Source organism: Synchiropus splendidus, chromosome 7 (assembly GCF_027744825.2).
Source record: "Synchiropus splendidus isolate RoL2022-P1 chromosome 7, RoL_Sspl_1.0, whole genome shotgun sequence".
NCBI classification, from domain to species: Eukaryota; Metazoa; Chordata; class Actinopteri; order Syngnathiformes; family Callionymidae; genus Synchiropus; species Synchiropus splendidus.
In genome coordinates, this window is record NC_071340.1 from 11,405,641 (window position 1) to 11,432,748 (window position 27,108).

General features: G+C 42.8%; 3 protein-coding genes across 6 annotated transcripts; 2 read left to right on the forward strand and 1 right to left on the reverse strand.

Annotated features, from left to right (window-relative positions):
* Positions 1-67: 67 nt before the first annotated feature.
* Positions 68-11,181, reverse strand: rab3c (RAB3C, member RAS oncogene family). The gene is made up of 5 exons (XM_053870890.1): positions 10,938-11,181; positions 9,447-9,671; positions 5,681-5,799; positions 1,986-2,110; positions 68-901 (listed from the first exon to the last, which is right to left on the reverse strand). The coding sequence occupies exons 2-5, from the start codon at positions 9,669-9,671 to the stop codon at positions 711-713; spliced, it is 660 nt and encodes a 219-aa protein (XP_053726865.1). The 5' UTR covers positions 10,938-11,181; the 3' UTR covers positions 68-710.
* si:dkey-190g11.3 (uncharacterized protein LOC567059 homolog) lies at positions 11,120-15,169 on the forward strand. Of its 4 annotated transcripts, XM_053870886.1 has the most exons (7): positions 11,120-11,191; positions 11,309-11,413; positions 13,450-13,620; positions 14,357-14,461; positions 14,533-14,673; positions 14,742-14,792; positions 14,865-15,169. In XM_053870886.1, the coding sequence occupies exons 2-7, from the start codon at positions 11,321-11,323 to the stop codon at positions 15,057-15,059; spliced, it is 756 nt and encodes a 251-aa protein (XP_053726861.1). In that variant the 5' UTR covers positions 11,120-11,191; positions 11,309-11,320; the 3' UTR covers positions 15,060-15,169. The 4 variants fall into 4 exon arrangements, with proteins under 4 accessions (XP_053726861.1, XP_053726863.1, XP_053726864.1 ...); XM_053870888.1 differs by lacking the exon at positions 11,120-11,191 and having other exon boundaries at positions 11,364-11,423; XM_053870889.1 differs by lacking the exons at positions 11,120-11,191; positions 11,309-11,413 and adding an exon at positions 12,511-12,538.
* A 1,852-nt stretch (positions 15,170-17,021) lies between these two features.
* LOC128762250 (serine/threonine-protein kinase PLK2-like) lies at positions 17,022-22,450 on the forward strand. Its single transcript, XM_053870353.1, has 14 exons — positions 17,022-17,216; positions 17,280-17,387; positions 17,454-17,570; positions 18,293-18,422; positions 18,543-18,726; positions 18,806-19,004; positions 19,072-19,219; positions 19,358-19,452; positions 19,683-19,815; positions 19,940-20,020; positions 20,357-20,516; positions 20,728-20,857; positions 20,929-21,039; positions 21,592-22,450. Exons 1-14 carry the CDS (start codon positions 17,043-17,045, stop codon positions 21,781-21,783), a joined length of 1,962 nt encoding a protein of 653 aa, XP_053726328.1. The 5' UTR covers positions 17,022-17,042; the 3' UTR covers positions 21,784-22,450.
* The last annotated feature ends 4,658 nt before the right edge of the window (positions 22,451-27,108 follow it).

The following is a 27,108-nucleotide window of genomic DNA, read 5'->3' on the forward strand; positions in this document are numbered from 1 at the left end:
ACATTAGGATTTTACCAGCTTCTTCGTGACCATAAAATAATTCATAAACTTGCTGTTTACTTAGCTGTTTAGAGCTGATGCAAAAAAAAAAAAAAACATCAGGAACATCGTTTTGTGTTTAGCTTCATAGCTGTGTCTTGAAAAGCTAGTTTCAGTTTCAGCTTGCTAGTGAGGTGTTTCACTTGCGTTAGCATCAAAAGCAGCACCAGTAGCCCGTGTTTCTCATGAAACATTGTTCGCACTGTGAGGAGCGAGGACTTCATTTCATGAGGAGCAGCCAGGTTCATTTGAACTTCCCCATGATTCTTGCATGTTTCGCTCATTGACCCTCATTTGCGACTCCAGCTTTTGAAAAGGTTTCAAGCTTTGGGCCGATCTAAACATAGAAGGAGTATTATGATGCTGTCCATGCAAACAGAGCTGGTAGATGGTTGATATTTAGTCGTGTTACAGACACTGTTGTTTAAGTATCTATGTTTATCCGGTTATGTGACCTATGGTGATATTATAATGGCGACCTTGAGCTTCTATCACAAAAACAAGGTGTGTGAACTGTGGTCCAGAGTAAGCAGCACTAAGCGGAGAGATTACACTGACATAGGATCCAAACTCTATTTAACCTCAGTGGTCAGACATCAAGCTTTTTTTTTTTTTTTTTTTTTTTTTTTAAATGCCCCTCTCCCTTCCTGAGCCTGGACCCTGTGAATGAACTAACAGTTGCAGCCGGGCTGCTGCAGAGGTGGAGCACTGTCTGTAAGTTTGGCGGTGGGCGCTCCTGCAGTGGCGGCTGGATCGCTGTCCATGCTGTCAGACATCTTGTCACATATGAGGTCCACCAGGCGCTCAAAGGTCTGCTTCACGTTGATGTTGTCCTTGGCGCTGGTTTCAAAGAACTCAAAGCCTTCGAAAAAAAAAGAAAAAAGTTTTATTTTATTGGATTTGGTTAAGCACAAGACCACATCTGCAGGCTGCCACTGTAAAGTTGAGCGTCTGACGTCCAACTTGATGAACTCTGTAGTGTTTTCCCCCTTTTAGAAGCCAACACCGAAAGTACTAGTATATAGATATAGATATATATATATATTAAGGGTGACATTCGATTAAAAAAATGAGAGAATTTGTGATTAATTCATCACAGTTTAATGGTACAAGAATATTTGCCACAAGAAGTCACATTGACAATAGCACAATAAATCACGATGGTGGCTATATTGAAGTTTTTATATCACCTTATTTAAACTAAAGCTCTTTTCATGCCTTGAAAATATTTGTATAAGAATTTCAAGTACATTCAGAGTAGTGGAAATCCTGCCATTGTGTAGCGAAAAACATTCTCATACAAATATTTTCAAGACATTAAAAGACCTTTAGTTTAAATAAGGTTATATATAGCCACCATCGTGATTTATTGTCAAACTGATGCAAAATAAACAATATTTTGTATATATAAAATCATATGGTTTCTAAAGATAGTTATTCAATTTCTGTGTTTTTAACATATATTTTTCTCCCATAACACCTTTCAATTTTAAGCATCTTTAACATTTGCATACATTTACTGACCTAGCTAGATGTTTCCACATCAGGATTATTTTATTCTCAGGCCTCTGTCACTGTCACTGTACCTGGAAGGTAGTAACTCACTTGTTTGACACCTTTCTTTCCTTCATCAGTTTCACTCATGTCTTGCTTCTATCTCTGCTCCAGGCAAGTTTATGTAGAAGCCAGCGAACTAGTCAGGTAGATCTTTATGGAAGGGTTTTGGCAGACCATAAAGACGGATTGACTGCTTTACATGAAGCAGCAAGTGTGACCTTTACTACAAAGCCTTCTTTGTTGTTCAGATGATCGTTCTAAACAACCTTCCTCGGCTGCATTCATCACGTTTGCCGACCTGTTAGCGGCTAAAAAACAAAAACAACCCTCCCCTCCAAAGAGCTCACCTGCTGGAGAGTCTATCCAGACAGCTATTTTTAAACACTCACCCAGCTGCTCCGCCAGCAGTCTGCCACTGTCCACCGACACCACCCTCTCCTCCTCCATGTCACACTTATTACCAGCCAGAACCACCTGAGCGTTGTCCCAGGAGTATGTTTTGATCTGGGTGGACCTGCGCACAGAGAGAGAGAGAGAGACGGGTACTGAAACTCATCCTTCATGTTGCACTTTAAGTGAAATTTTACCAGCTTGCACTAGGTTTACAAATGAAACTGGAGCCTCCCACGCAGTTATGTTGATGCATTTACAACAGTTTAGCGTTGAGAGGTTTTAGTCTCGTTGCTGTTGTGAGGTCTAAATGAGCAGTGGAAATGATAAGTGAGTCAAGACAGTATACAACTACAATGACTCAGTTGTTTAGCCCTGTATAACTAGTATATCTATGCCATCTAGACACGTTCCATACATATACTTTCTCCGAACAAATTCAGACTGAGCTAGCAGCCTGGCTAACCATGTCCAAACAAGACATCGCAAACTGAACTTCTGAATGGACGGATGCTGTGAGGAGGGATGCACTGACCTTAGGCATGCTTCTATTTCAGCGTGACTGGTGAATGCCGATCACTACCTACTGGTTGTGACACTCCGCTCCTCCCTGCTCGCTGCTCACTAAGCAGCAGCCTGCTGTGAAGATTCCTTCAATCTGTCATGTAAAGTTTGCTTCCTGCAGCACCTGCACGAGCAAATGTGCAGGGAAGCAACTTCAAATTAAACACGCCATTTAAAGCTCCAGCACTTGACAGAGCACGGAGAGTTTTCCAGGCTCATGAAAGTGAGACCACTGGTTCCTCTGCAGCAGGCTGTTAGCGCTGCTGACGCTTAGCAACACCGTGACATTCGGAAAGCTAAGATAATTGTCCAAGAAATAATAATTAATTTCACCGAGCAAGATGACCAGCCTTTTTACGACCGAGTCCTTCACCATTCTGGAGTCGGGTGCAGCGTTTGTGACCTACTTGAAACTGAAACCTTTGAAAACATCTGGAGTGGAAACTGTCATAAATGCAGTATCTCTGTCTCAGAGTTCCACAAGTGGCCAGTATGTAAATATATCACTGACATAACAAAGACTCACCAAACTGCGACATCGAATTAAATGTTTTTCAGTTGTCCGTTTGACATAATAGTTGCTGCATTTCAATCTATTTTTTGCCTTTTTGAAGAGACAACTTTTTACGATTTAATGGTTCATGTTTTCACATCATGTTCACAGAAGGTCTCATCATTTTGGTAACAAATTCATTGTCAACCCATGTGATCCGTATCTGTGATCGGCAGCACAAACTGTGATCGGAGCATCCCTAACTGATATATAGTAATACCCGACATGAACATAACTATGTCCAAGAACACTACACTTTCAGGACTGGCACTACCATTCCTACTAGATTCCTCAATCGATTTCTCCCACCTACAAATCAATGGAACCCCAATATCCAAATCAATGCCTCTGTTGAGTGACTGTCGTGTGAGCAGCTGCATGTCAGCACTACGATGTCATGACGGGTTATTTCACACAGCATGTTTTCCTGGTACCACATGCTCATTTCGCTTCATGACGTGGAATTGCAGTCCACCATTTGGACAGGTCAGTGTTACATCACCTATTGTGTGGCAGTTTTTGAGTCACTGTTGGCAGCAAAAGTAGGTCAAGTGCTGTTTGCTTCTGAAGATATGCCATCGCTGGAATCTAGGCTATTCCATAATTTTGAGTTCTATTACATCACTGAACAGTCTGAACTCTGTCGCTGGCCACAAAGTGCCGGTGCGTAATGTACTGCGGCGTGGCTGCATCTTTGTTAGGAAGGATGGCAGGCTAATGTATGCCATTGTGGCTAACATATGAATAGAGTGTAAACAGAGAAGATCTGTCCGCTGAAAGGCCGAAAAAGAACGTTGAGAATAATAGATTCTCATCACAAAGACAGCTAAAAGCCCGACTCAAATTATGTCTGATCAGCGCTGCTACACTTTTTGGATGATGATGATGATGCGCCGAGCGTGTTCTAGCACGATAAGATGAGCATTATAAAAGTCCATTTTTCACTTTGGGCTTGCAGCGCTCTCAGCGCCAGACACAGTTTGAGCTGGACTTTAAGGAACAAATATGTCCTGTGGTGATGCAATTTGACTGAAAGTAGGACGGTGAACACAACATGGTCTGGAAGCTGGGGCCGTCAAGAAGCGTCAGAGAGCTGCAGAATGACGGCGATCTGACTGTCCAGTTCATCCATGTTGTAGACGAAGAAATGTGGGTCATGTCTGTGGCTGCATGTACTGCAGTTACTCCATTTGTTGTCAGATATTCTAATGGGAATGTTTATTTACCTTCTCTAATTTAATATAAAGGCTTTTGTCATGCATTTTCCAAGGAATACGGCAGGCGTACTTTTTTTAGTTTTGCACCCCTAGTAAGATATAAGACCAGAGCACGGTAAAATAAAAAGAGTGGCGGTCCATTTCTTACACATTGGGAGTAGTGTTTAATAACTGCACTCTGTACAATGACTAGTGACGCACGTAGCTCCATTCATCAGACGCCCACTACTGTTACGACTGCAGAGTTTAATCATGATGTCAGACAAGCCCTAAAATAATAATGGCTGTGTCTGGCTTTTTTTTTAAACTTTTACTGTGACTTGCAGCATGTACAATGAAATAAATTCAGTTCATCGTCAGAGATACACTGAAAATATATTCTGTTCCGGATTAGCTCAAAGAAAAGTGAACCTGAAAGTAGGAATTTGGACGAGATGAATATTTTAGGATTGATTTAAAAGAGCATAGAGGTCATGTAATGCAATATTAACTTACATTATTTGGTGCCTTATTGATTAAAAATGTTATTTTACTGAGTACTTTACTGAGACCTGTATGAATTAGGACACTAGTTAATGCAAAGAACCTTTTGAAAATGAAAGCTTCAAGGAGCAGCAGACATTGCAAAACCCCAAAGTTAATTTCAAGGATGTGTAGCATCAAAAATTCTCCATAGTAAGAAAAAAAAAATCTATTAACTGTCACTGATGATTATTTTTGGTAACACTCTGGATTGGGCCCACATACGAACTATTAAGGATTCATTCTTTTCTGAGCGTAACTATTATTTTGTCTTCATTTCTAATCCAGTTTTTCAGATTTCACCATTGAATTCTGTGTTTAAATCAGCAGCAGCAGTGAGGGAGGCTTTTTCTTGCCGCTGTCAAGTGCTGCTAGACATGTGATGAAAGTCAAACAGACGTTGGCCCTGGCAGAGAATGGCACTCACCCAGCGCTGGATCACTGTATTATCAATATATTTTTGAAATGATCAATTCAGTGTTATCTAATTCATGTGCAGTTAAATGTCTGTCCCCAAGCTGTCGTTTGTCTTTGGTTAACCCAGAAACCCAGTTTCTGCAGGAGGATGGAGTTGCGCCTTGGATGGTTAGTCAGGAATTAACATTTGGACTCGCTCATGTTCAGCCCGCAGATGCTCGTGTGACTCATGACAGGATGGGAGACTCGACCTTGACTAGATTCCCTGTGTTGTGGAATCCAACGGTGATGCAATCGTGCAAGATGTCTGTTCATCAGAGGGAAGTGATGCCACGGTGGATACAAAAGGAAATTCAAAATCCAAGCCGTTCCGTACACTTTAAAGGCGGCGTGGAAAAGTATGAAATCCCAACAAACTCACCAGTCCTGCACTGCTCCAAAGGACTCCTCGTTGGTGATGTCATACATGAGGATGAAGCCCATGGCGCCGCGGTAGTAGGCAGTGGTTATGGTCCTGTAGCGCTCCTGGCCTGCCGTGTCCTAAACAGGAAGTACAATGTGTTTGGATACTTGTGAACGGATTGAAATGCTTCTTCATTCTGCAGCTTGTTTGTTGAGCCCAGCCATCCGGAAATGATCAATAAGCTAATTGCCTCTGTGACTCAGCACCGATGACAACCCGAAATCTGGGATTCAGCTGCTCATAGCGAGGATGGTGCAACATTCAGACCTTGTATAACACACAAAATACCTTGCTTTTCATAATCAGGCGTTCAAAGTGAGTGATGGAGGCTGTCAAGGAGAGGAGAACGCGGATTGCCAAGGAAACCTTTCTCCGTCTGCGGCACAACTACGCAACATCAACGGAAGTGCTAATGGACGAAGCCCAGCAGTGTGAGGAAGGAATGGATTAGTATTTCTGCATCAAAAAATGAGTTATATAATATGAACATCCCTGGTTTGTACCTCCTGTTCATGCTCACTGTGCAGGCCTCCCACCCACCGCCAAGTGTTCCTCAGTGTGAATCACGATGGAGGACGTCTGGCTGCTCCACTTGGCTCTGTGGAACAGTCAGCCAGGACCAGGCTGCATTTGCCCCAGTGGTTCGCTTTCTGTCAGGCTGCACATGGCGGCTTGTGATAGCCAGAGGACATCTCTGACCTTCGCCGCACACACACTCGCAACCAGCTCAGTGTTCTCACACACGTACCATTTCAGAGCGGAGCTTTTGTCAGAAACTGCAAGTTTTCAAAGGCAGCCGAGTCCTCTTTGTTGGTAAAGTGTACTTCGAGAACACGAACCGGCTGTGTGATGAAGCAACGTATATCGCCTGCCCTTGCTCAAAATATATAGAGTTATGATAGAGCTTGCTGGTTTTCTTGATACTGCAGCGAACCAAAAGAAACAACAAGCATAAATCTGAAGATGGTGACATTAGCTTTAGCTATCATGTAGACTGCAGATTATGTCAGAATAATAATAATGTTTATTATTATTATTTTCTTTTCAACAAACGCCTGAATATCTTGGTGATGAAATGTTGTTTTTCTAAATTGCACCATTTTGTCAAGTTTGAAATATCATCAGATTGATGCATCTGGATATCCTAGCCCGTCGGTTCGATGATGACCTTTACATTTCCTGGATATTTCTGTTTCCTCCTGGACCGAGCCGCAGGAAGAAATGCTGAGCGGTGTGAATTCGACCTCCCGAGATGAGGTTTGTTTGAATTCCACATCACAGAAATCAATGCAACACAAATTTAAGCCAAGATCAAGCCACCGACTTCTTCGTGTGGGTTTTCATCACTTTGTATATAAGACGAGGAGCTTCTATAATATGCCATTACTGTGTCTTCAAATGGCTGCTATACCACTAATAGCTGCTCAGTATGAAAAGCATGCAGAATTATAGAATATTGTTTCCCTTTTTCTTAGCACCAACATATAATCCTGACAGGCAAACCATTCCCCTGCTCACATTTGCCTCCTTTGTTTTCCTTTTGTGATTTGCAAACACAAAATGTCAAGGGATGCATAATTGCTCCAACAAGAGAACAAAAACTCTGCAGAAGTCAGCGCCGGGGTGTGAAAATGAGAGAGTGGCAGCCAGTAAAAGAGAACAATTGCATATCTCTGCCCCCTCAAAATCTATTACCAGACAATCTGTTTTAACTGCCTGGTAAATGATGCTCAGGTTTTTCCAGGGTCTGACTTCAAGTGACAAGATGCAGCTAAAGTAACATGACTCGGTGGCTTTCCTGATTTTTGACGGTTATCCGACATGATACTGATATGTCATTACTACCTTAAATATCTTCACATCAGTACATATACTATATTTTCATTTATGCATTTATCAAACCACACCAAGTATACATCACTAATAATAATAATATGTCGCTCCTCTATACTCATTGTAAGATTTAGGTCTTATTGATATGAAATGTACTGCGCTGCTCAAAGTTAGTTTAGGTCATTTTTTTATGTGCAGTGTTATTCCCTTTCTATAAAGGTCTGAACTGTAGCAATTGAACTGCAAAAAAATGGTATCATCCAATTGAATGGGATGAATGGGGTCCTCACTGACCTTGCAATAAAACTGATTCTGAATTTCATTTTATTAATCACATCTTGTCGTTTCATTCGTTTCATGAAAAAGTTTAAAAAGTTAGTTTCATGAAAAAATAAATAAATAAAATAGTGTCAGTACAATGTCAATACATTGAGATTCTTTGATTTTTACTCTTGTTCCAATTTGGGACTTAAGTTAGTTGTATCATATGTAAGAAAACTTTCACTCTTTTTGGGAATTGTGGAATCCAAGACTCTTGATGAAATAATTTATGGATTAACTATTTTATTGCACTGGCTTCATAGCTTCTTTCTTCATTCATTCATCCAGTTATTCAAAACGACGCACGCACACACACTCACACAGACAATTTAGAAACAACTTCTGTATGTTTTTGGATTATGGGCAGAAACCGGAGTTCCTGGAGTGAACCATACAAACTCCAAACAGAAAGGACTTAGCTGTGCCCTAGCTGGAAGCGAACCCACTGTACCTCTTTCTTCTGCCGCAGCCCTGACTTGTATAAAATATAAAACTAAAAGAGGAGATGCTTCCTCGATCCGAACCATACTCAGTGAATTGCTGCGTCACTAAGGGCTTTTGATGCTGAAAATTGCTCCATAGTGACTCATCAAATGGAATGTTAGTTACTTGTCCTTCCAAAAAATGTTGGTGCGTGTTGTGTGTAGAAAATTCTCTGTAGCACCACCACCACAGTCATTTTTTTGGTTTACAAATATTTTTGTTTTATGTGATTTTATGGACTTTAGATGGACGGACAGACCTGTCAGTGTGTAGGTGTGTGTGGTTAAGAACACAATGTGATCGGTGTAGTATGCTGTCGACAAATCCTGACTTTGTCCATATATGCTACAAGGTTGTTTCATTTATTGAGCCTGAGACTACGTGTCAAGAAGTGGACTGGATCAACAGTCGAAATTTTCATTAAAATTCTGGAGCTTACTTCATGGCTCATATGTTATTTCTCTCTGCAGTTGGCATTGTAGTCCCAACCTGTCACTACACTTGTATTGATCAGAGAGAGAGAGAGAGAGAGAGAGAGAGAGAGAGAGAGAGAGGCCCGGATGTAGAGGTCAGGACGTGCATATGTAGGACGCACAAGGGTTTCCACCCCCTTCACGGTCCTTCAGAAGACCTTGAAACACAACTGCAAGTATGTCCTTCTACAGAGGTTGGGTTTTCATGTCAGTGCTCTACTTCTCATTAGGTTATTCCAGGGTGAACAGCACTGGTGCTAATCCATGTTTATTGCCTGGCTGACTTTACTGAAAACCTGAGTTAAAGTCCTTTACTGTGTCAAGATGCAAAGCTTCATAGGGATTTTGGTACTAAACTAAACTACCTGTTTAGTCGTGTTTTAGTACTATTTTTAAAAATAACTTGCAAAACCGTCTTTGAAAAAAGCCTCGATTGCATGTTTCAATCATATACTGAACACACAGCCACCTTATCTACACCTGTTTGTGTTGCGTGTATTATTAGTACTAGTTTAACCAGGAAGCTAAAACAATTCAACCAGTACAACACCCCAGTTCCCCGGTTTGGGTAATACATACCAAACTACAATGACAAGTGACAAATGAAGTCGTACCCAGATTTGCAGTTTGATCCTCTTGTCATTCTTATACACCGTCTTGACTTTGAAGTCGATGCCCACTGTGCTGACAAAGGCTGAAGTGAAGGCGTCGTCGGCGTAGCGGAACAGAAAAGACGTCTTTCCCACGCTGCTGTTGCCGATGATCAGCAATTTGAACATGTAGTCGAAGTTCTGGTCTCCTCCCTCCCCCTTCCCTTTAACATCCTGAGTGGCAGCCATCTGCAATGACAAAAGAAGCGAGCAGTGACAAATGTACAATAAAGGCTTTGACTTGAGCTGGTCTGAAGCGTTTAGCTGACACTTTCGCAGCGGAGACTGTAATTTTGGTGCACCACGGAAGTGAACAGTGATGTACTGCATAGTACTGCATAGTCAAAGAGGGCTGTTCTGTACATTAGTTGGAACAATTGACAATAAAAACATGTCGTGTGCATTAAATTTACCATCATTTTGTTTGAATCCAGCCACTGGACAGTAATTTAATTGTAAAACGTCTGAATTTGAAGCTGTTAACCTGTTCAAATTGTAAACACTGTCTACATACATCGCCATTTTACCAGCGTCCTGTTCAGGGTTGCGTAGCCTATCCCAGCGGTCACTGGGCTAGAGGCGGGAATACACCCTGGACAGGTCACAAGTCCATCGCAGGGCACACACACGACTCACACACACACACACAAATGCACACCTGGGGCAAGTGTAGAGTGTCCAATTAACCAAGTGAGCATCTCTTTGGGCTGTGGGAGGAAACCTGAGTACCCAGAGAAAACCCATGCAGGCACAGGAAGAACACGCAAACTCCACCCAGAACCTTCTTGCTGAGAGGCAGTGCTGACCATTGCACCACCATATCGCACTAAACACACACACATATATATATATATATATATATATATATATATATATATATATATATATATATATATATATATATATATATATATATATATATATATATATATATATGCTTCTTTGCTTCTGTGGAGCTGTGAAAGCAGTGTCCGAAACTGTAGCCATTTTGGGAAAATGTTGGCTCAAAACACGGGTTATTTGTACGTACATTTGCCAGCTGTCCAGACTAAATATTCCTCACACTTATTTTTTTTCCCCCTGTGGTTTATATTTAGAAGCAAGCATGTGCACTCGCCCGCAGCTCTCGTGCAGCTGCATAGTATCAAAGGCCTGGACCTCCTTTCTGCACATCCTGCAGGATTCTGCTCGCTTCCGTGTTTGACCCCCCCAAAAAACGTTTTTTTCAGCCCGAATTTCCGAGCAAGTCGTTGGAAGGGGTCACACACACACCAGCACATGTGTTTGTCATTGCAATAAGCGTATATTTCTCTGGGAAATGGTGATGAAACCGATGCCAGAGGAGGGAACAGGATACGTGCCAGCTAATGATAGTCAAGCAACATCCGTACGTAAGGTCAATTTTTAATGACAGCCTCGCGCGTAAATAGCCAGAAATTAAGCAAACAGACGAACCTGTGTTGAAGGCCTCGGTTTAATCTCTGTCTGTCCGTGTTTCTGAAGCAGAATCTGAGTTGTATTTTAGTGCTATACGTGTTTTCTTCTTCGCCTGTGCCTGTGCTTCAGCACCGGGAGCTGTCCCCTCTGCCTCTGCACGCGCCCCTCAGCAGCGCGTCACCGCTGCCGTACTACCCGTAATACAGGCGCGCAATGAATTCGGTTGTGGCTTAAGTATCCGACGATCCTTTCGCTTTGCAAACGAAAAGCAGGTGCGAGCTGGCTCGATATCACTTCTACGTACCTTTCCGTACAAGTCCATTCTCTTTAAAACGCCTTTAGTAATTCTACAAACTCGGAGCTGTAACTAGCATGTTTTTTTTTTTCAGGAAGCAGATATAATGGCGGCTTCATTTGCGTCACAGTTTCGAGACGACCCCCGCCCAAGTGCAGCTGTAAAGACCGAGCCAATGCGCAGAAAGACTGTGGTAAAGGTAAGTCAAGGTAAACAGTCGATTGATGTTATCACATAGGTCCCTGTCTTTAACAGCGAAATGCAGCAGACAAAATCACCTGGAAGTACAGTAACTATTTCAGTATACAAATCATGGCTGAAAGACATATATAAAAGCTTCATGTTCGTTGCGAATGATCTGGTATTTATTCAATAAATGCATTTGTGATGGGCTATCATACTTTATCAATGCCTATCACTGGAGAAAGTAGACAAAAATGCATGTGAGCATTAGATTTTAGAATAGATTAGATGTCCATTATTTGTTCCACAGCGATGATAATAAAAGTTTTGGGTAGGTTTCCTGCAAGTTTATCTCAGAGAAGATGTGTCAATAAGACACCTTTGTCAGAAAAATTATGCCTTGGCAGAATAAGTTCAGGATACAAAATGTGTTTAATTCAGCAAAGAACCTGAGAGTGATGGTAATAATAATAATATGTAATTGTAAATGGTGTTATCAGCCCTCTATTTATATTTCTAACCAATTAAGGGGACAGACGTTGGGCTGGGTTTTGACAAGCACAGACTGAAAGTATGTGCATTACAGGTTTTGATCTGAAAAAAAAAAAACATTAAAAAAAGCATTGTAGTGTGACTCTTACAACAGTATTAAGATGTTGCTTAATGATATTATTTTTATTTAGAATGAGATTGTGATGATTGTGAAGTATTCGTCTGTATATAGGGATGTTATGAGCTACAATAAAACGTCACTTGCAGCCTGCGTCTAAATGCACCAAGGGATAATAACAAAGGATCTTGTTACTGAATCTTTAGCACCAGGTCAAAGAGACGTCTGTTCCTTTAACACTGCCGCCCATGTGCGTTTCGAATTCTTGTGCATGTTTCTATCATTTGCCAGAGTACTCAACTGTTAATTAGCTCTGAGGCATTTTGTTGAAAAACATTTGGTTCAGCATTATTCCCTAATTCATCTCACAACTCGCTCAGTAGACTGTGAAGCGTTACATAACAACAGGCGGCGCTGAGGGTCATGAGTCAGGAGCCTGCTGACGTCTGATTGGCTAGCTGTCATAAATGTAGGCGGGACAAATCTGCTGATTGGCTGCCTTGAGGAGACTCGGTTTGTGTGCGCAGACTGGTGAGTGTGCGACAGTGGATCAGGTAGGCTGCAAAACACTGTGTTGGTCTCTGCGTTTCTCTGGAAGGAGCTGCAAATCCCTCTGTTCAAGCTGTTGGGTTCGTTTAACTGCCTTAGTAGAGCGAAATCCATGGGATCAATCAAGAATCCTGACGTCGGTTGCCTCCTATAGACGCTCTAAAATAGCTCAATCGAAATATCCCACGTGAGGCTGTATCTTGTTGGTCTGCTTAGCTGCCATTCGGTCCCCAGTACATATGTTTTCTGGAAGGTTTCAGTGTCACCGTAGCGCACAGCGGCGCCATCTGCCTGTTGGGATCGTTGTCTTGGGTCGGCTTGAGGTCATGATTCATGAAGCGTCACTGGCTCCATGGCATTAATAGACTGAATCACCAGCCGAGCTTGGAGAGCAGAAGGGGGTGGGTGGGAGCAGCTTGTATATTCATCCTGAGTCTTTCGTTTTCTCAACGTGCTTGGCACAACTGTGTGTTTGGTCCGCACCCACTGAAACACTCCGTCACCTTTAGCAAACAGGAAAACCCAAGAGAGCAATGATCATAAAGGAAGCGCCCAAAACGCCGCACCAACGATCAAACCTCTCATATTTTTTTTTTTTTAACTGTTTATTTTTCAAATTTTAAATTTTACAAAATACAGGCATTATGATTGAAAATGATACATACAATGGTTTATAACATGTAAGAAAAGACAGAGAACAATAAAATAAAAAATAAAAAAAAAATACAGACAGAAAAACATTGGGGATATTACAATAATCAAACCTCTCATATTTAATTCACTCCTATCGAGCACAAGAAAAAAAAAGTACAATTTTTGCCAACTCTATTTCAAGTCGTAAAGCATAAGGTGAAGTGACAATTGTTGTTTTAATCTGTGTCCTGGTGACACAGGTCATGGAGGACTCGATTGAAGTCATCCTACAGGATCCTGGCAGGGTCCTGCCCACCAGTGTGCCCCATCCGGTCTTCTCTGCCTGCACGGGGGTTCTGCTCACGGGTTTCTACGGCGTGTGGACCCTCTTTGCTGTGCCTGGCTTTCGCAAGGTCCCCTGGAGACTAAAGGTTTTTGTCTCTTTCTTGTTGTTAGTTAATCTGGTCCAAGAAATTGTAGGAGAAAAGTAAGTAACCCCCCCAAAACAACTTGCACATTAACAATGATTTGCTTGCTTTGGAGCTTAGTGCTCCGTGAAATCGGCAAAAATGGGCTAAGAAGAACGTGGTAAGTCTATAGCTATGATCCTAATTCTAATGGAACATCTTATTGGCTTTATTTGTTTTATTTCAAAATCATTTAAGTTGTTCTCTATTGATATCAATCTCTTTGTTGTATGTATAAAGTATACAGTCATGCGAACGCACAAGCAAACATACAATCAAACAAACAACAAACATGACTGAAAAATGATTTACTGTATTCATCAACCTGCGCATATCATGAGGGATGCATGTGACCTCAATTGAGAGAAATGTGAATCAATATATTCCAGGCGACCAAAGACGTTTGGAACCTAATCTGTCGTCCCTGATATCTCCAGATGTGGAAGATCCTCAATCGCTTCTAATTCACTTTCTTTTTCCTGAAACCCAACCCAACACTGAGCCAATATTTACTTTTTTTATTTTGTAGAAGTGATATACCACCAACTGCTTTGTTGTCCATGATACCAATAAAAACAACAAATACATTGAGAGGCTAAGTGTGGAAAAATGACACATCCTCATTGTATGAACTCTCCAATTTTCAAAATTTCCAAACCTGACATGAAGTTCTCTGTTAAGTTCCTTTGTTGTTATCCAGGTTCCCTACTTGCCTTCAAGTACGGCTCAGACTCAGAACATTATGATGCTTCTGCAGGGAAGAACAGGTCGCTTGGCTGACCTGGGATCAGGAGATGGAAGGCTGGTTAGCAGAAAATACTGAACAATGTCATTTTAAATAGGCATGTTGCCTGACTGGAGGTATGATATTTAAAGGTATTTGCTGCTGCTGCGAAGGGATTCAAGTGCACTGGCTTTGAAATCAACTCCATCCTGCTTGCGTATTCCAGAACTAAAGCTCACTGGACTGGGGTCCCGTCTAGCCAGGCCACCTTTGTTAACAAAGACTTTTGGAAGGTAAATTGGGATTGTACCATAAGTTGATTTTGTTTGATCGATTTGTAACTTGACCTTGTCATTAATAGATGGATTTATCACAGTACCACAACGTGACAGCCTTTCTTGCTCCAGCAGTGGTGAGTGCAACTGGGTGTTTTGGCGGCAAGTTTCCCCGTTTATTTATGCTTTTTTTTCTCACTGGTCGTCAGATGGAAGCACTTTCTGAGAAGTTGATAAAGGAGCTACCCGATGATGCACGTGTCATATCCTGTCGCTTTCCCATTCCCAACTGGCCTCTTCAAACGTCTGTCGGCTCTGGACTGGACCAGACTTTTGCTTATGACATCAATACAGTGCGGTCGACGCTGAGAAATGGTCCCGGTGTGGTGGTGGAGTCACGCTGAATTTAATGTCTCAGTGTGAGGAAACAGTTTTTCCAGTTCGAGCAAATGAGAACGTCACAGACTGATGTCTTGTGCTTTGGATTTTCTGATGGACATTTAGAATGTAAGGGATGCAAGTTGGATATATATATATATATATATATATATATATATATATATATATATATATATATATATATATATATATATATATATATATATATATGCTTGTCGGTGTAAATTAACAATTAAAATCAACTTGCTGACATACACAGTGTTATTGTTTTTTATAAATGCAGACAAATTCCACATACAGACTGGAAACTACGCCAGAGTGTTGTTTGTGGACTACAGCTAAGCGTTCAACACCTTCGTTCCTTCCAGGCTAGTGATGAAGCTGCGTGACCTCGGCCTGGGCCCCTCCCTGGTCAGGTGGATCTACAACTTCCTGACCGGCAGAGAACAAGTGGTTTGTGCAGGCACCCACATCTCCTTCCCACTCACCCTCAACACCGGATCCCCCCAAGGCTGCGTGCTGAGCCCCCTGCTGTACTCCCTGTACACATATGACTGTGTGTCCACATCAGCAAACAACCACATCATAAAGTTTGTTTGACGACACAGCCATCGTGGGGTTAATCTCCCATGAGGACCGAGGTCTCCCACCTGGGGAACTGGTGCCGGGAGAATAACCTCATGCTGCACGTCAGCAAAACCAAGGAGCTGATTTTGGACTACAGGATTAAGCAGCGGGAGGACATCCGTCCACTCCACATCAGGGCATCTGTAGTGGAGAGAGTGGACAGTTTCAAACCTGGGCGTGACCATATCACAAGACCTCTCATGGTCACGCCATATCAACCAGACCGTGAAGAAGGCCAGGCAGCGTCTCTTCTTCCTCCGTCGCCTCAGAGACTTCAAACTCCCTGTCAAGATGCTCAGGAACTTCTACATCTGCACTATTGAAATGACTGGGAGCATCACCACCTGGATGGGTAGCTGCACTAAACGGGACTTATTGGCTCTGAAGAGAGTAGTCCGCTCGGCTGAGAGGACTGTAAGAACAGCACTTCCGGACCTGCAGGACACCTACACCAAACGATGCAGGTCGAGAGCTCAGAGAATCCTTGGTCAGCCCCATCACCCTGGACTTTCTCTCTTCTCCCTGTTACCATCAGGACCCCGGTCCCGAGAGGATCAGAAGAAGCTTCTTTCCTCAGGTCATCCGGCTACTCAACGAAGTCGGATAACTTGGTGTCATACTGTCACTTTACATATTTTTATTTATGCACTATGCACTTATTACTATTATTACTATTTATTTAGGCTGCAAGTGACTTATTACTATTTATTATTTACTTCCTGATTCATACTGCTGTTTCTATAATTCATTATTGTTATCATAGTATGCATCCTGTGTGCACACTTCTTTTTCTTTTATTGGATGCAGGGACACAAAGAATTTCACCATGCGTTGTACCGCCTATAACTGTATGTGTGACAAATAAACCTCTTGAATCTTGAATACAGGGCAGTCTCTATGGCGGATTTTATTTGACCAGCAGGGGTCGCTACTGGTCTTAGTTACTGGGCCTGGTCCAGCAAGGTATTATGAGGTCACTGCAGTAATCTGTTGCTTTTTTCTTTTTTTCTTTCAGATTTTCCGCATATACTTTATTTTAATTTGAATTCGCGACTGTTCAATTTACTTTTTTCTTTTAAAAGTTCACGATCTCCGAATCACCGTTCTCATTTAAATGGTGAAGCTTTAAAATTCCAAATGCATTTGTGAATATAATCATTTCAATTGACCTCTTATTAAAAGTTATTCTCATTTTCGCTGCGGTCGGGAGAATCGAGAGGCGTCAGTCCTCATGCGCTCATGTCACCGCGTGACGTCAGAGGGAGGCAGCCAGCGGGTGGGGAGGAACCGGACTATATAAACCAAACACCAGCCCCTCAAATTCATTCCGAGTGCGGGAGATCGCGCTGTTCCACGTTTCTATGGAAGTACAGAGAGCAAGTGGGGGTCAGCAGACAGTCAGCGGCATGTGTGAATCCACGCAGCAGCCTCGGCAGAAGAGGCTGGAGGAGCGCAGCGCGTCCTCGGAGATGTCCAGGATCATCACCGACCCAGTCACCGGGAAGTGCTACTGTCGGGGCAAAGTTCTGGGCAAGGTAGCGCTGTCACCACACCAGCCTCAAATCCGCCGGATTTAACACTATTGCTGTCTGTTCCAGGGAGGTTTTGCGAAGTGCTATGAGATGACGGACCTGTCCACCAGCAAAGTTTACGCAGCCAAAATCATCCCACACGCGCGCGTTTCCAAACCGCACCAACGAGAAAAGGTAACACAACCAGCGGCCCCGGCATTCCTGAACAGCTGCCCATCTGAACTGCTCTCCTCCCTGTAGATTGACAGGGAAATCGAGCTGCACAGAGTCCTGCATCACAAACACATAGTGCACTTCTACCACCACTTTGAGGACAAGGAGAACATCTACATCCTGTTGGAGTACTGCAGCAGGAAAGTAAGTGGCTCTGTTTTCAAGCCCTGCCACACGTTTGCATGCTCGGAATATGCAAACGCGCTAGAATAACAATCCAGAGTGTTTCATCTGGAGTTGGTTTGTTCATAGTTGACAACATAGGAACGCGTGTGTGACACCCACACAGTGGCACAGCCAAAGTAAACTCCTCCGGCTCCACTAGTTCGGCAGTGTTGTGTGTCTGTGTATACAAATGTGGACACGTTTGTTGTGCAAGAGAAGATCAAGGAAACCTAGATTCCATGTTCCAAATGCATTCAGCGGATGATGATATTAAAGAATAGACACGAAGGTAGTCCTGCTGTACTGAGGGGACGTGCGTCGTCCTCCAGTGAAAGCAGGCCCCTGTAACCCCGTTTGGGCCATATGAATCCTGGGTAATGGATCAGCAGTCGATGATATGACGTCCTGGAATTGCACAGTTGGAAGTGTGCCACCCTCCAATTGAGATACATAGATTTCTCTCCTTCTATAATGTGTCACGTAGATTTCCATTCCAGTTTGTGACAAGCACTGATTACACTTTTAGCAAGAGTCAGAATCAATATACAAATTGTGGCCTCTTTTTTCCAAAGCCTTTTTCATTGTATATATATATATCCATTTAACTGGCCTAGTCTTCCCACTTATCTGTTACAGTGGGAACCCAGGTAAAACACTGCAGATCTCCAGGCTTCTAATCTGTTTCCTCCATCTTTTTGCAGTCATTAGCTCACATCCTAAAGGCACGCAAGGTCCTCACAGAGCCCGAGGTGCGGTATTACCTTCGCCAGATTGTCTCCGGATTAAAGTACCTGCATGAACAGGAGATCCTGCACAGAGATCTAAAACTGGGTGAGTATTGCTCACACCCACTCGCCTTATTAACTTTCCCTTTTCACAGTACTCAGCCTTTGATCGCGGGTTGAATGTCAAGTGCTCATCATCTCGTTCCCTCTCTCTTTCCACCTGCAGGGAACTTCTTTGTGAGTGAGTCGATGGAGCTCAAGGTCGGCGACTTTGGTTTGGCTGCCAAGCTGGAGCCGGCAGGAAACAGGAGGAAGACGATCTGTGGGACGCCCAACTATCTCTCCCCGGAGGTGCTGAACAAACAGGGTCACGGGTGCGAATCAGACATCTGGGCTCTGGGCTGTGTCATGTGAGTGGGGTTATTTTGGATCTACTCTTTGATGGGAGTTGTGGAGCAGGCGTGAACAAGTGTCCCTGTCATGCTGCAGGTACACAATGCTGCTGGGCAGACCACCATTCGAGACCACCAACCTGAAGGAGACGTATCGGTGTATAAGAGAGGCCCGCTACTCCATGCCGTCCTCTTTGTCCATGCAAGCCAAGCAACTAATTGCCAATCTGTTGGCCAAGACGCCTGAAGACAGACCCAACCTTGACCTCATTCTGAGACACGACTTCTTCACGCAGGTGAGCCCCTCCTTTGCCTTCGCAGTGAATCGAGTAACTTGCCTGACACATTTTCTGTCTGTCTCAGGGCTTCAGTCCCGAACGTTTGCCAGCGAGCTGCTGCCATTCGGCACCAGATTTCCACATCTCGAGTCCTGCCAAGAGTTTCTTCAAAAAAGCTGCCGCAGCATTGTTTGGCGGCAGACGAGAGAAGGTCAAATACTATGAGACCCTCAGTGAGTATATTGTGAATTTTATAGTTTATTGTCATATACATACAAAGTTAGTTTAGGAGGACAGAAAACAGTGAACCAACTCTAAGTCTCAGAGTTTAACTATTGTTTTTTTTGTGTTGTTGTCATTGCCTTTCACAGATAAACTAACAAAAGAAGAGGAGCAGATCTACAAACTGCAGCACGACCTGGAGAGAACTGTCATCACTCAGCAACAGTGCAGGAAATCAACTCCGGTAAGAGAACACTCACACAGAATGTCGATTCAAACCGGAACCTTGTGGAAGAGACGGCACTGAAGAAGTGTTTATGTTTCACAAATAAATACACCGTCACGTCTGGATAATTAAAGACTGCCTTTTGTGACAGCCACTTAACATTTGCCATTGAATTCTGAGTCATCGTCGGGATGCGTTGGGCTGGCAGATCTTTGAAAATTCTGTCGTCATTTCTTTCACCACCTCAGAATGGAAGTCTACTTCCGCCATCTGCTGAAAGCCCTGTTGCCTTGGCAACCGAGAGCCAGTCCCCGACGACGCAAGATACCATCCGGCTTATCGTCAGGGGAAGTCTGGGGAGCTGCAGCAGCAGCAGTGAATGTAAGTTCTCCAGCATGTCTTCACACTCTCTCACCACAGACACAGAGATTATCGGCAGTTTGACGTCACCGTCGCCACTCAATGAAGTCAAGCTAAACTCTTGAAAATGCTGTCCTTGTTGCAGGCCTGGAAGACAGCACAACAGGCAGTGTGGCTGAGACTGTCGCCAGTGTTTTGCGGGGATGTCTGGAGAACATGCCGAAAGGTGAGGGTTGTGGGTTGGAGCTATTTACTCTTCGTCACATTTCCGACTGAAAGAGAATGAATTTTTAAAGAGCATCTGTAGTTACGATTCTGTCAGTGGGTGTTTGAGTCCATCCTCTCAGTGGAGTGCCGGCTGAAACCAGCTCACACAGTGACCACATCATTATATCAAATGAGATTGTTAACTGCTACGTCCCACTTGGGGCCTTTTGATTTTGAACAAAGCAAAGCTGAGTTATCTTCTGCAGGGAATGTTATGGACCGAAATGATCCGAGCAGATTTTGGGACTTTTTTATTTGCTGGCCCACTTCAACCCAATGTGCTCTCCACCTGCAGCGGACGACATTCCTCAAGGATCAAATTGCGGCAGTCTTCAATGGGTGACTAAATGGGTGGACTACTCCAACAAGTACGGATTTGGCTACCAGCTCTCTGATCACACCGTGGGAGTTCTCTTCAACAACGGCACGCACATGAGCCTGCTGCCAGACAGAAAGTACGCACCGTGCTTACGCACATCGGCTTGTTGTGACATGCTCAAAGTGTTAATTTTATTCAGAGGAAGCTGTTAAGGGTGGAACAAGGTGCAGCCAAGCTGTTATCTTTAATAAGATCATTTGATTTAATGACAAAAAGCGTGTGCAAGGATCTATATCTCTGAATGCTGGTGAACACGATGTTAATGGTGCCTTCTGTTATTGTCGCAGAACAATCCATTACTACGCGGAGTTGGGCCAGCGGTCAGTCTTCCCCACGTGTGAGGTGCCAGAACACTTTGTGGGTCAAGTCACCGTGCTGAAGTACTTTTCCCACTACATGGAGGAGAACCTAATGGATGTAAGTTAGTCTTGTGGTGTTTCTTTTGTCTGGATGGAATCATGCTGAAGCTTATTGTGTTGCTTTTCTAGGGTGGGGATCTTGGAAGTATGACTGATGCACACACACCCAGGCTCTACCTGCTTCAGTGGCTCAAGTCCGACCGTGCCCTGTTAATGCTGTTTAATGACGGAACATTCCAGGTAAACAAACCATGCCACTAGCAACACACTCACAGCTGAAAGTGCTCGAGGAATACTCTCTACTGCACAGTACAGTGTTAGCTCTACAGACACCATAAGGTCAGATGAACTGAATACTGAACAGTAGAACTGTAGAATAGAAATGCTTTTAGAATAAACCAGTAGTTTGTTCTGTATTCTGGGTCCTGGTCTCACTCCCCTCATTGGTCTTGCCCTCTTGGACTTATTTTCTGTATGCTCTCATGTGGGTCACGCTATAGACTTGGTCTCGAGTTAGGCAGTCAATAAATAAAAAAACATATAGTGACTTTTTTAGAGGTAAACAATAAAATGGGTGTAGTTATGATTTGACAGTGGTGCTACCTGGCGTCTTCGGTCATGACCCTTGCTATTGAATGTTTGCAAATCGACATCAACTTGAGAGGTGGTTTGCCAAACCATTGTATAGTTATTTATCCCCTTTTTTATTGCTGTTAAGTCCAGTGAATCCTAGGTGAAACTAATCTGACATCTAGCTCCATGTTTGAACTGTTTTGTTCTGACTCTTTATAGGTCAACTTCTACCACGATCACACCAAGATCATCCTGTGCTGCCAGAGAGAGGAATACATGTTGACGTACATCAACGAGGATCGTGTCTCCAAAAGCTTCAAGCTCAGCACCTTGCTAAAGTCCGGCTGCTCCACTGACCTGCGCGAGCGCATGGTGTACTCCCTCAACATGCTGCTGCAAAGGTGCAGCTGAGCACCCGCCCCAGTTTGGGACACGTACCTATCTGTCGAACCCCTGCAGCGCTGCGGAAGAAGAAGAAGAGCTGTTGATGTTGGACTTGTGCAAAGTGAATTAGCATTCCTGTAGCGTCACGAGAGAAAGATGAGTGAGCGTTATAGTAGAGAAGAAAGGACGATAAGTATGTTGACTGGTTGAGGAGAAACTAAAGTGATGGGGTGAGAACGTTGGTACGATTGTGAAGTGTATCATTTCTTCAAATCTTGTAAGCTGGACTTGCTCATGTATGTTATTAAGTGGAACCAGAGCTGGCCTTTGGAATGATGTAAATGTTGTACAGAATTTTCTCCGAGGTGAAAAGGATGTGCGGACGGAATTTGGCTCCTTTTCGTGTGAGCAGGGAATGAGGAAAGGGGGGCAGGGGTGGGAGGGGGGTTTGGTTTAATCTCAGACAGACTTAAAAACTGTGATTGCTTCTCTCTCCTGGCAGATTAAAGTCAAAGATTTACGATGGTAATTCAGAGCAGAAGAGAGACTGATGTTTAAAAATACACTATCTTAGATCCTCTGGGGATCATTTTTAAGAGCCATGACCACCTTGGTAGAAACTGTCCTACATAACTTATTGTGCTGTATTTATTTATTTAATAATAAAAATAATTTTCTTTAAAAAAAAAAAAAAGGTGTCGTTCTCTGTGTTATCGACTGAGCTATTTTATCATCAATGCAGTGTAATTCTGCTTTGCACGTTGTTCACTTCATTGTGAGGAGTTGCGTAAGGCTTAATGTTCTGTAGATAAAGCCCTGGAAATGACTGGTTTATTTCTCCGTTTGATGAGATAAGAGGAAGATGAAATAAAATTGCTGTCCTATCTGCCTGCTATTCCATGCGGAACAAAGACTTTTATCTTCAATATATCTGCTGCAGGAAATGCGTTGCAGGAAATGCCAACATGCTCTAGTGCGGAGGATAACTGGAGGATGTTTTTCCTCAGTGTTTGGAAGCAGCTTCATTATTGTGTTGATGTTCTGTTGCTATAACTGTAAAGGGAAATAAGAAACTGCTTGCAATGCAAGTCTAGACAAAGTGCTCGGGGGATACTGTTCAATTGTGGTACTCTAAATAGTTGAGTATTTATTAATGTCTTCCACATATTTTCCTCCTTAGCATTTACATTTTGAAATTTCACACATTTTTTAGTCGTGTTGATAAGCAGATCAGCTGACAGGCTAAAGGTTAAAGCTACGGAGGCAGCCATGACCCCAAGCTATGACCATGAGCTGGGCTTCAAAAGACACCACTAGAGATCTTGTTCTCCAGGACCTATTGACCTGAAACTGCAGTAAGTGCGTGCCAAACTATGTTATAGTCAAGCACTGGCATGAAGACCTGTAAGCCATAATCCCGAGGGCTTATGTTATTATTGAACGCGTGCTTTATTGATATGTTTAGTGTTAGACACGAGCGTTTTGGTTTAGCTTTCCTTGGTGTGTCGCTTATAGACTTTGTCAACAAAGAAAGTTCATATATTTAATATTGAATTTAAGGGTCTGAACTCTGGAACTAATACAATTTGGTCAGAATGTTAATAGAACGCTGAACCTTTGACAGTTGTCTCTGTGACAAGGCTTGAGTCAGCAAAGGTGGTGAGTCATGTTGAGGAAAGGGGGAACACCCTTAGCCAGGATATTTGGCTTGCTGCTCATCCTGTTTGTAATGTGTTTGGGAAAGATGTGTTGTCACTAGTATGGGATGGAAGTTTTGATAGTTTGCGGCTTAAAGCAGTGTTTTCAGGTGAGCCATAGGCTGCCATAATATATTGTCATTGGGAAAGTGGACTCTGCATGTTGAGGCTTTTCAGCAAAAAAGTTTTACTTCCTGTGTCCATGCATTCCTTAACCCCGACCACCATTTTTCTTTAACGTGTTGCATCAGGATATGCCGCTGATGGCGGACAGCGAGGTTCCATTCAAAGTCAAATTCGTCAATATGTAATGCTACGCTGCAGTCTTCGGCGTCAGCGTAGGGCGCAAAAGTTCAATTTCCCAACGCCATTGTATTACACCATCGGAGTGAGGATTCTATGAATTTCAGATCTACCTGTACGCTGATGCGCTGACTCACTCACTGAGGGAACTGCAAGCTTGTCACATGTGCAAGTCCCGCATACACCTTCTAAGAGAACAAGCTATTGAAACGCTCAGCTTCTTTTTTTAATCTCATGCAGCTCTCGCCCGAACACTCACCTTCACTGCAGAATGATGAGTGTTCCTCAGTTCCTCCGTCTCTGAGCCGCGACACCAAGCTAACAGCTAACATGGCGTTGCATTTCAAACCTTTATTTACGCTGTTGTTGTTTAATAGTCGGCTAAAAACTAAATGCAGGTCCAAACAAATGTGGTCAAAAATGTGAGCTCACAAAGAATATTTACGCTTATGAAGCAAGCTGAGGCAATGAATGTCAACTATTTGACTGGAAACTCTCCAGAACCAGACCAAAATGATGCAAATGGAGGTTACTGAGGAAAGGCATGCCAACCCTAACATGGTCCGAGCTAGATACAGTTGTCAAAATGGTTTTCCTGGATGCACAGCTGTGATAGAATTCTGTAATGATGTTTATCTTTAGAGGGAGATGATGAACAGTTTGAGCTTTTATGATCGAAATTCACATTTTCATTTGAGCCTTTTCAATATGGTGCACAGTTAAAGCCCTGTTAGCCATGTCGTCATTAATATTACAGTGAGTTTTCTGTTTGTTGAACGCAACCTTTCACGCACAAAAGTTCGCTTTTACTGCATGTTGTTATTGTTTACCTTTTGGTATGTGCAAATGATGGCAAAAATCTGCTCTATTTTTTTCTGTTTTATTCAGAAATGGTTGCACAGACCAGAAACTTGCAAATTAGTCTCAAAAATGAACCAGAGATTGTGATCAAATCAACATTTAGTATTGTTATAATGTGATAATAACACAACCAGTTCTATAAAAATAAAATACAGATATTAGATTTTTTTAGATAAAGTAAAGTAAAGAATTACCCTCAATTTTGGGGGGGGGGAAATACTTTTGTCGTTAAAACAAAAGCCTTTCTACTTCCTCACCCCATCGAATCTACAGATGACCATTTGTTTCAAAATTGTTGGTGCAGTAGCAATAATTCATGCAACTTTTCATTCCCTTCTGTGCAGCTCTCTGCGATCCACCTGTCTGCCGAGTGTCGCCCCCACGTTCTGAACTTACGTAATGGCAGCTGAACGTTTTTGAGTCATGCTTTTGGGTGCTCCCCAGTTGAAACTTAATTATGAATGGAGCGTGTAAACAGAGCCACACAAACAGAGGCGGCAGGGGAAGCAAGCCTCCGAGAGGATGGAGCAGGAATTATTTATGATGAAGCTGCTCCTGGTCTCAGCGTGTTTTGACAGAAGTCTCCGGAAGGGACGCTTCAGTACTGACAAAAATAACTCCTTTGAGGGGATAAGTGTACGTTGAGGAGACACTTATCCTAGTTTTAATATCTTTGCAGCCCAACATGTCAGCTAAACTGCGGCACTTCCGTCGTTGCTATCCATGCAAGTCATTGTGTATGAAAGACGATGTCAATAAAGTCAAACAAGCACATCCTGCTCGGTGCAACTAGTCTCTTTGGACAGTTAAAGCAAGGATGCATGCACGTAGATAACTAATAGAATGAGAAACAATATTTTTTTTGCGAATTGTTTATGGATTTCAACCTGTATTGGTTGAAGAGCACTTGATTTAACTGTCATTGCACAATGGATTGAGGGATTTTTCAGGTTTCTATTGCCCTCTGGCTTTGCAGAACTTAGCATTCCGACAGAGTCTTGTGATAATTATCGTATTTATGGAAATGAACAGTTGAAAGTGCAATAATTTTCTACTCATAACTTGTCTTGATAATGTTGCAGATATATTTTTAGGTGATTTAATCTCATTTGTAACTATAGTTGTATGTGTTTAACATTTTAAAAAAGCTGAACTGTATTCTACTTGCATGGTTTAACCTGGAAAACCACCTTCCAGACAGAAGTGAGTCAGTTTGACATTTTCAGCGGTAACAGGTACATTCCTGTGGATAAAAAAGACTCTTTGATATAGGCGCACTGGGATACGGTTATGAAGGTCGAAGGCCTTTGCATGTCAGCACTCTTCCTCCTACTATGTGGACTAAAACAGATGCACTGCAGAGAAAAGTGGTCATGAGCACACAGTAGCTTCAAAGCAAACTTTGAGAACAGCCAATGTACTATACGAGCAAGTGCTTTTCCCGGCAGCCATTAAGTGCATTTTCATTCAAATACGTCTAATATGTGAAAATAAGCCATCCTTAAAATTAACTGGTCAGAACAGTGTGACGTCCATGCTCTGACTCACGTAATTTTCTCGAGTCCTTTTTGCAGCACTCTTTTCTCCTGCCCAGAATAGACCTGCAGTGCCATAGCAGGGTGCAGACACAACAGTTAAACATTTCAAGGACCTTTTGTACAGTATATGCATGCGTTTATATGCCTTTTTAGAGTAGTGATTCACACATTATTTATTGTCCTCTGTCCACAATGAACATGTGATACAAATACATGCGGATAATTGGCAGATGCAAAACATACTGGGAAATAATTCCTGTTTAATGTTATGAAAAGTAGTTTCTGGCTTTTTACACACAACTTGATAAAGTTACATGACAAATGCTACAAATACTTGCAATGTTGTTGGTTCAAGGGCACCTATTATGCTCCACCGTGTTTTATCAAGTTATCTACAGTCACCATGAGAAAACCAAATTGCATTAGACCAGCTGAAGTCAGACTTTTAAAATGCATGTAAACAGCTTGGTCTGGAACTCATGGAAGTATGTGACCAGTGATGGTAACAACGTTTGAAAAGGGCGGGTACATTTTGGCACATAAACAGAGCATAACTGTCAGTCGGGCTATGCTCTGCATGTAACCTCTGCATAGTCACTGTTAGTGAGATGAAGCGTCACCTTAACATGTGATTGTTAACGTGATGACGTGCACAAGAGCATTGTACATTCATTTCAGATTAACTGACCTCAAGTCTACCCAACACTATATGTTTTACCCGATTTGTACCTCCTCCACTGCGCTGACAGACTTCATGGAGTGACTTGAGTGAGGAAGAGTGTGCAGTGCAGGAGCAGGACACTCGCCCCGAGACCCCACTGCACTTCAGTGAGAATTTTACTGATCCTAACCTTAACCCTGAGGTGGGCAATTAGATGAAGGGCCACATTAGAAACTCTTACTCTTGTGAGGGGCCATCGTCATAAGAAAGACTGCGAAGAATACAAAACATG

Bases quoted from the DNA above. Each gene is read 5' to 3' on its own strand.
- si:dkey-190g11.3 (XM_053870886.1), top strand. From the start codon at position 11,321: ATGGCGGCTTCATTTGCGTCACAGTTTCGAGACGACCCCCGCCCAAGT. The intron at 13,621-14,356 runs GTTTTTGTCTCT...GTTGTTATCCAG, and splicing joins AGGTCCCCTGGAGACTAAAG to GTTCCCTACTTGCCTTCAAG. The intron at 14,793-14,864 runs GTGAGTGCAACT...ACTGGTCGTCAG, and splicing joins CCTTTCTTGCTCCAGCAGTG to ATGGAAGCACTTTCTGAGAA.
- LOC128762250 (XM_053870353.1), top strand. From the start codon at position 17,043: ATGGAAGTACAGAGAGCAAGTGGGGGTCAGCAGACAGTCAGCGGCATG. The intron at 18,423-18,542 runs GTGAGTATTGCT...TTCCACCTGCAG, and splicing joins GCACAGAGATCTAAAACTGG to GGAACTTCTTTGTGAGTGAG. The intron at 21,040-21,591 runs GTAAACAAACCA...GACTCTTTATAG, and splicing joins TTAATGACGGAACATTCCAG to GTCAACTTCTACCACGATCA.
- rab3c (XM_053870890.1), bottom strand. From the start codon at position 9,671: ATGGCTGCCACTCAGGATGTTAAAGGGAAGGGGGAGGGAGGAGACCAG. The intron at 5,800-9,446 runs GTACGACTTCAT...CTTCCTGTTTAG, and splicing joins GGATCAAACTGCAAATCTGG to GACACGGCAGGCCAGGAGCG. The intron at 902-1,985 runs GTGAGTGTTTAA...TTTTTTTCGAAG, and splicing joins ACTGCTGGCGGAGCAGCTGG to GCTTTGAGTTCTTTGAAACC.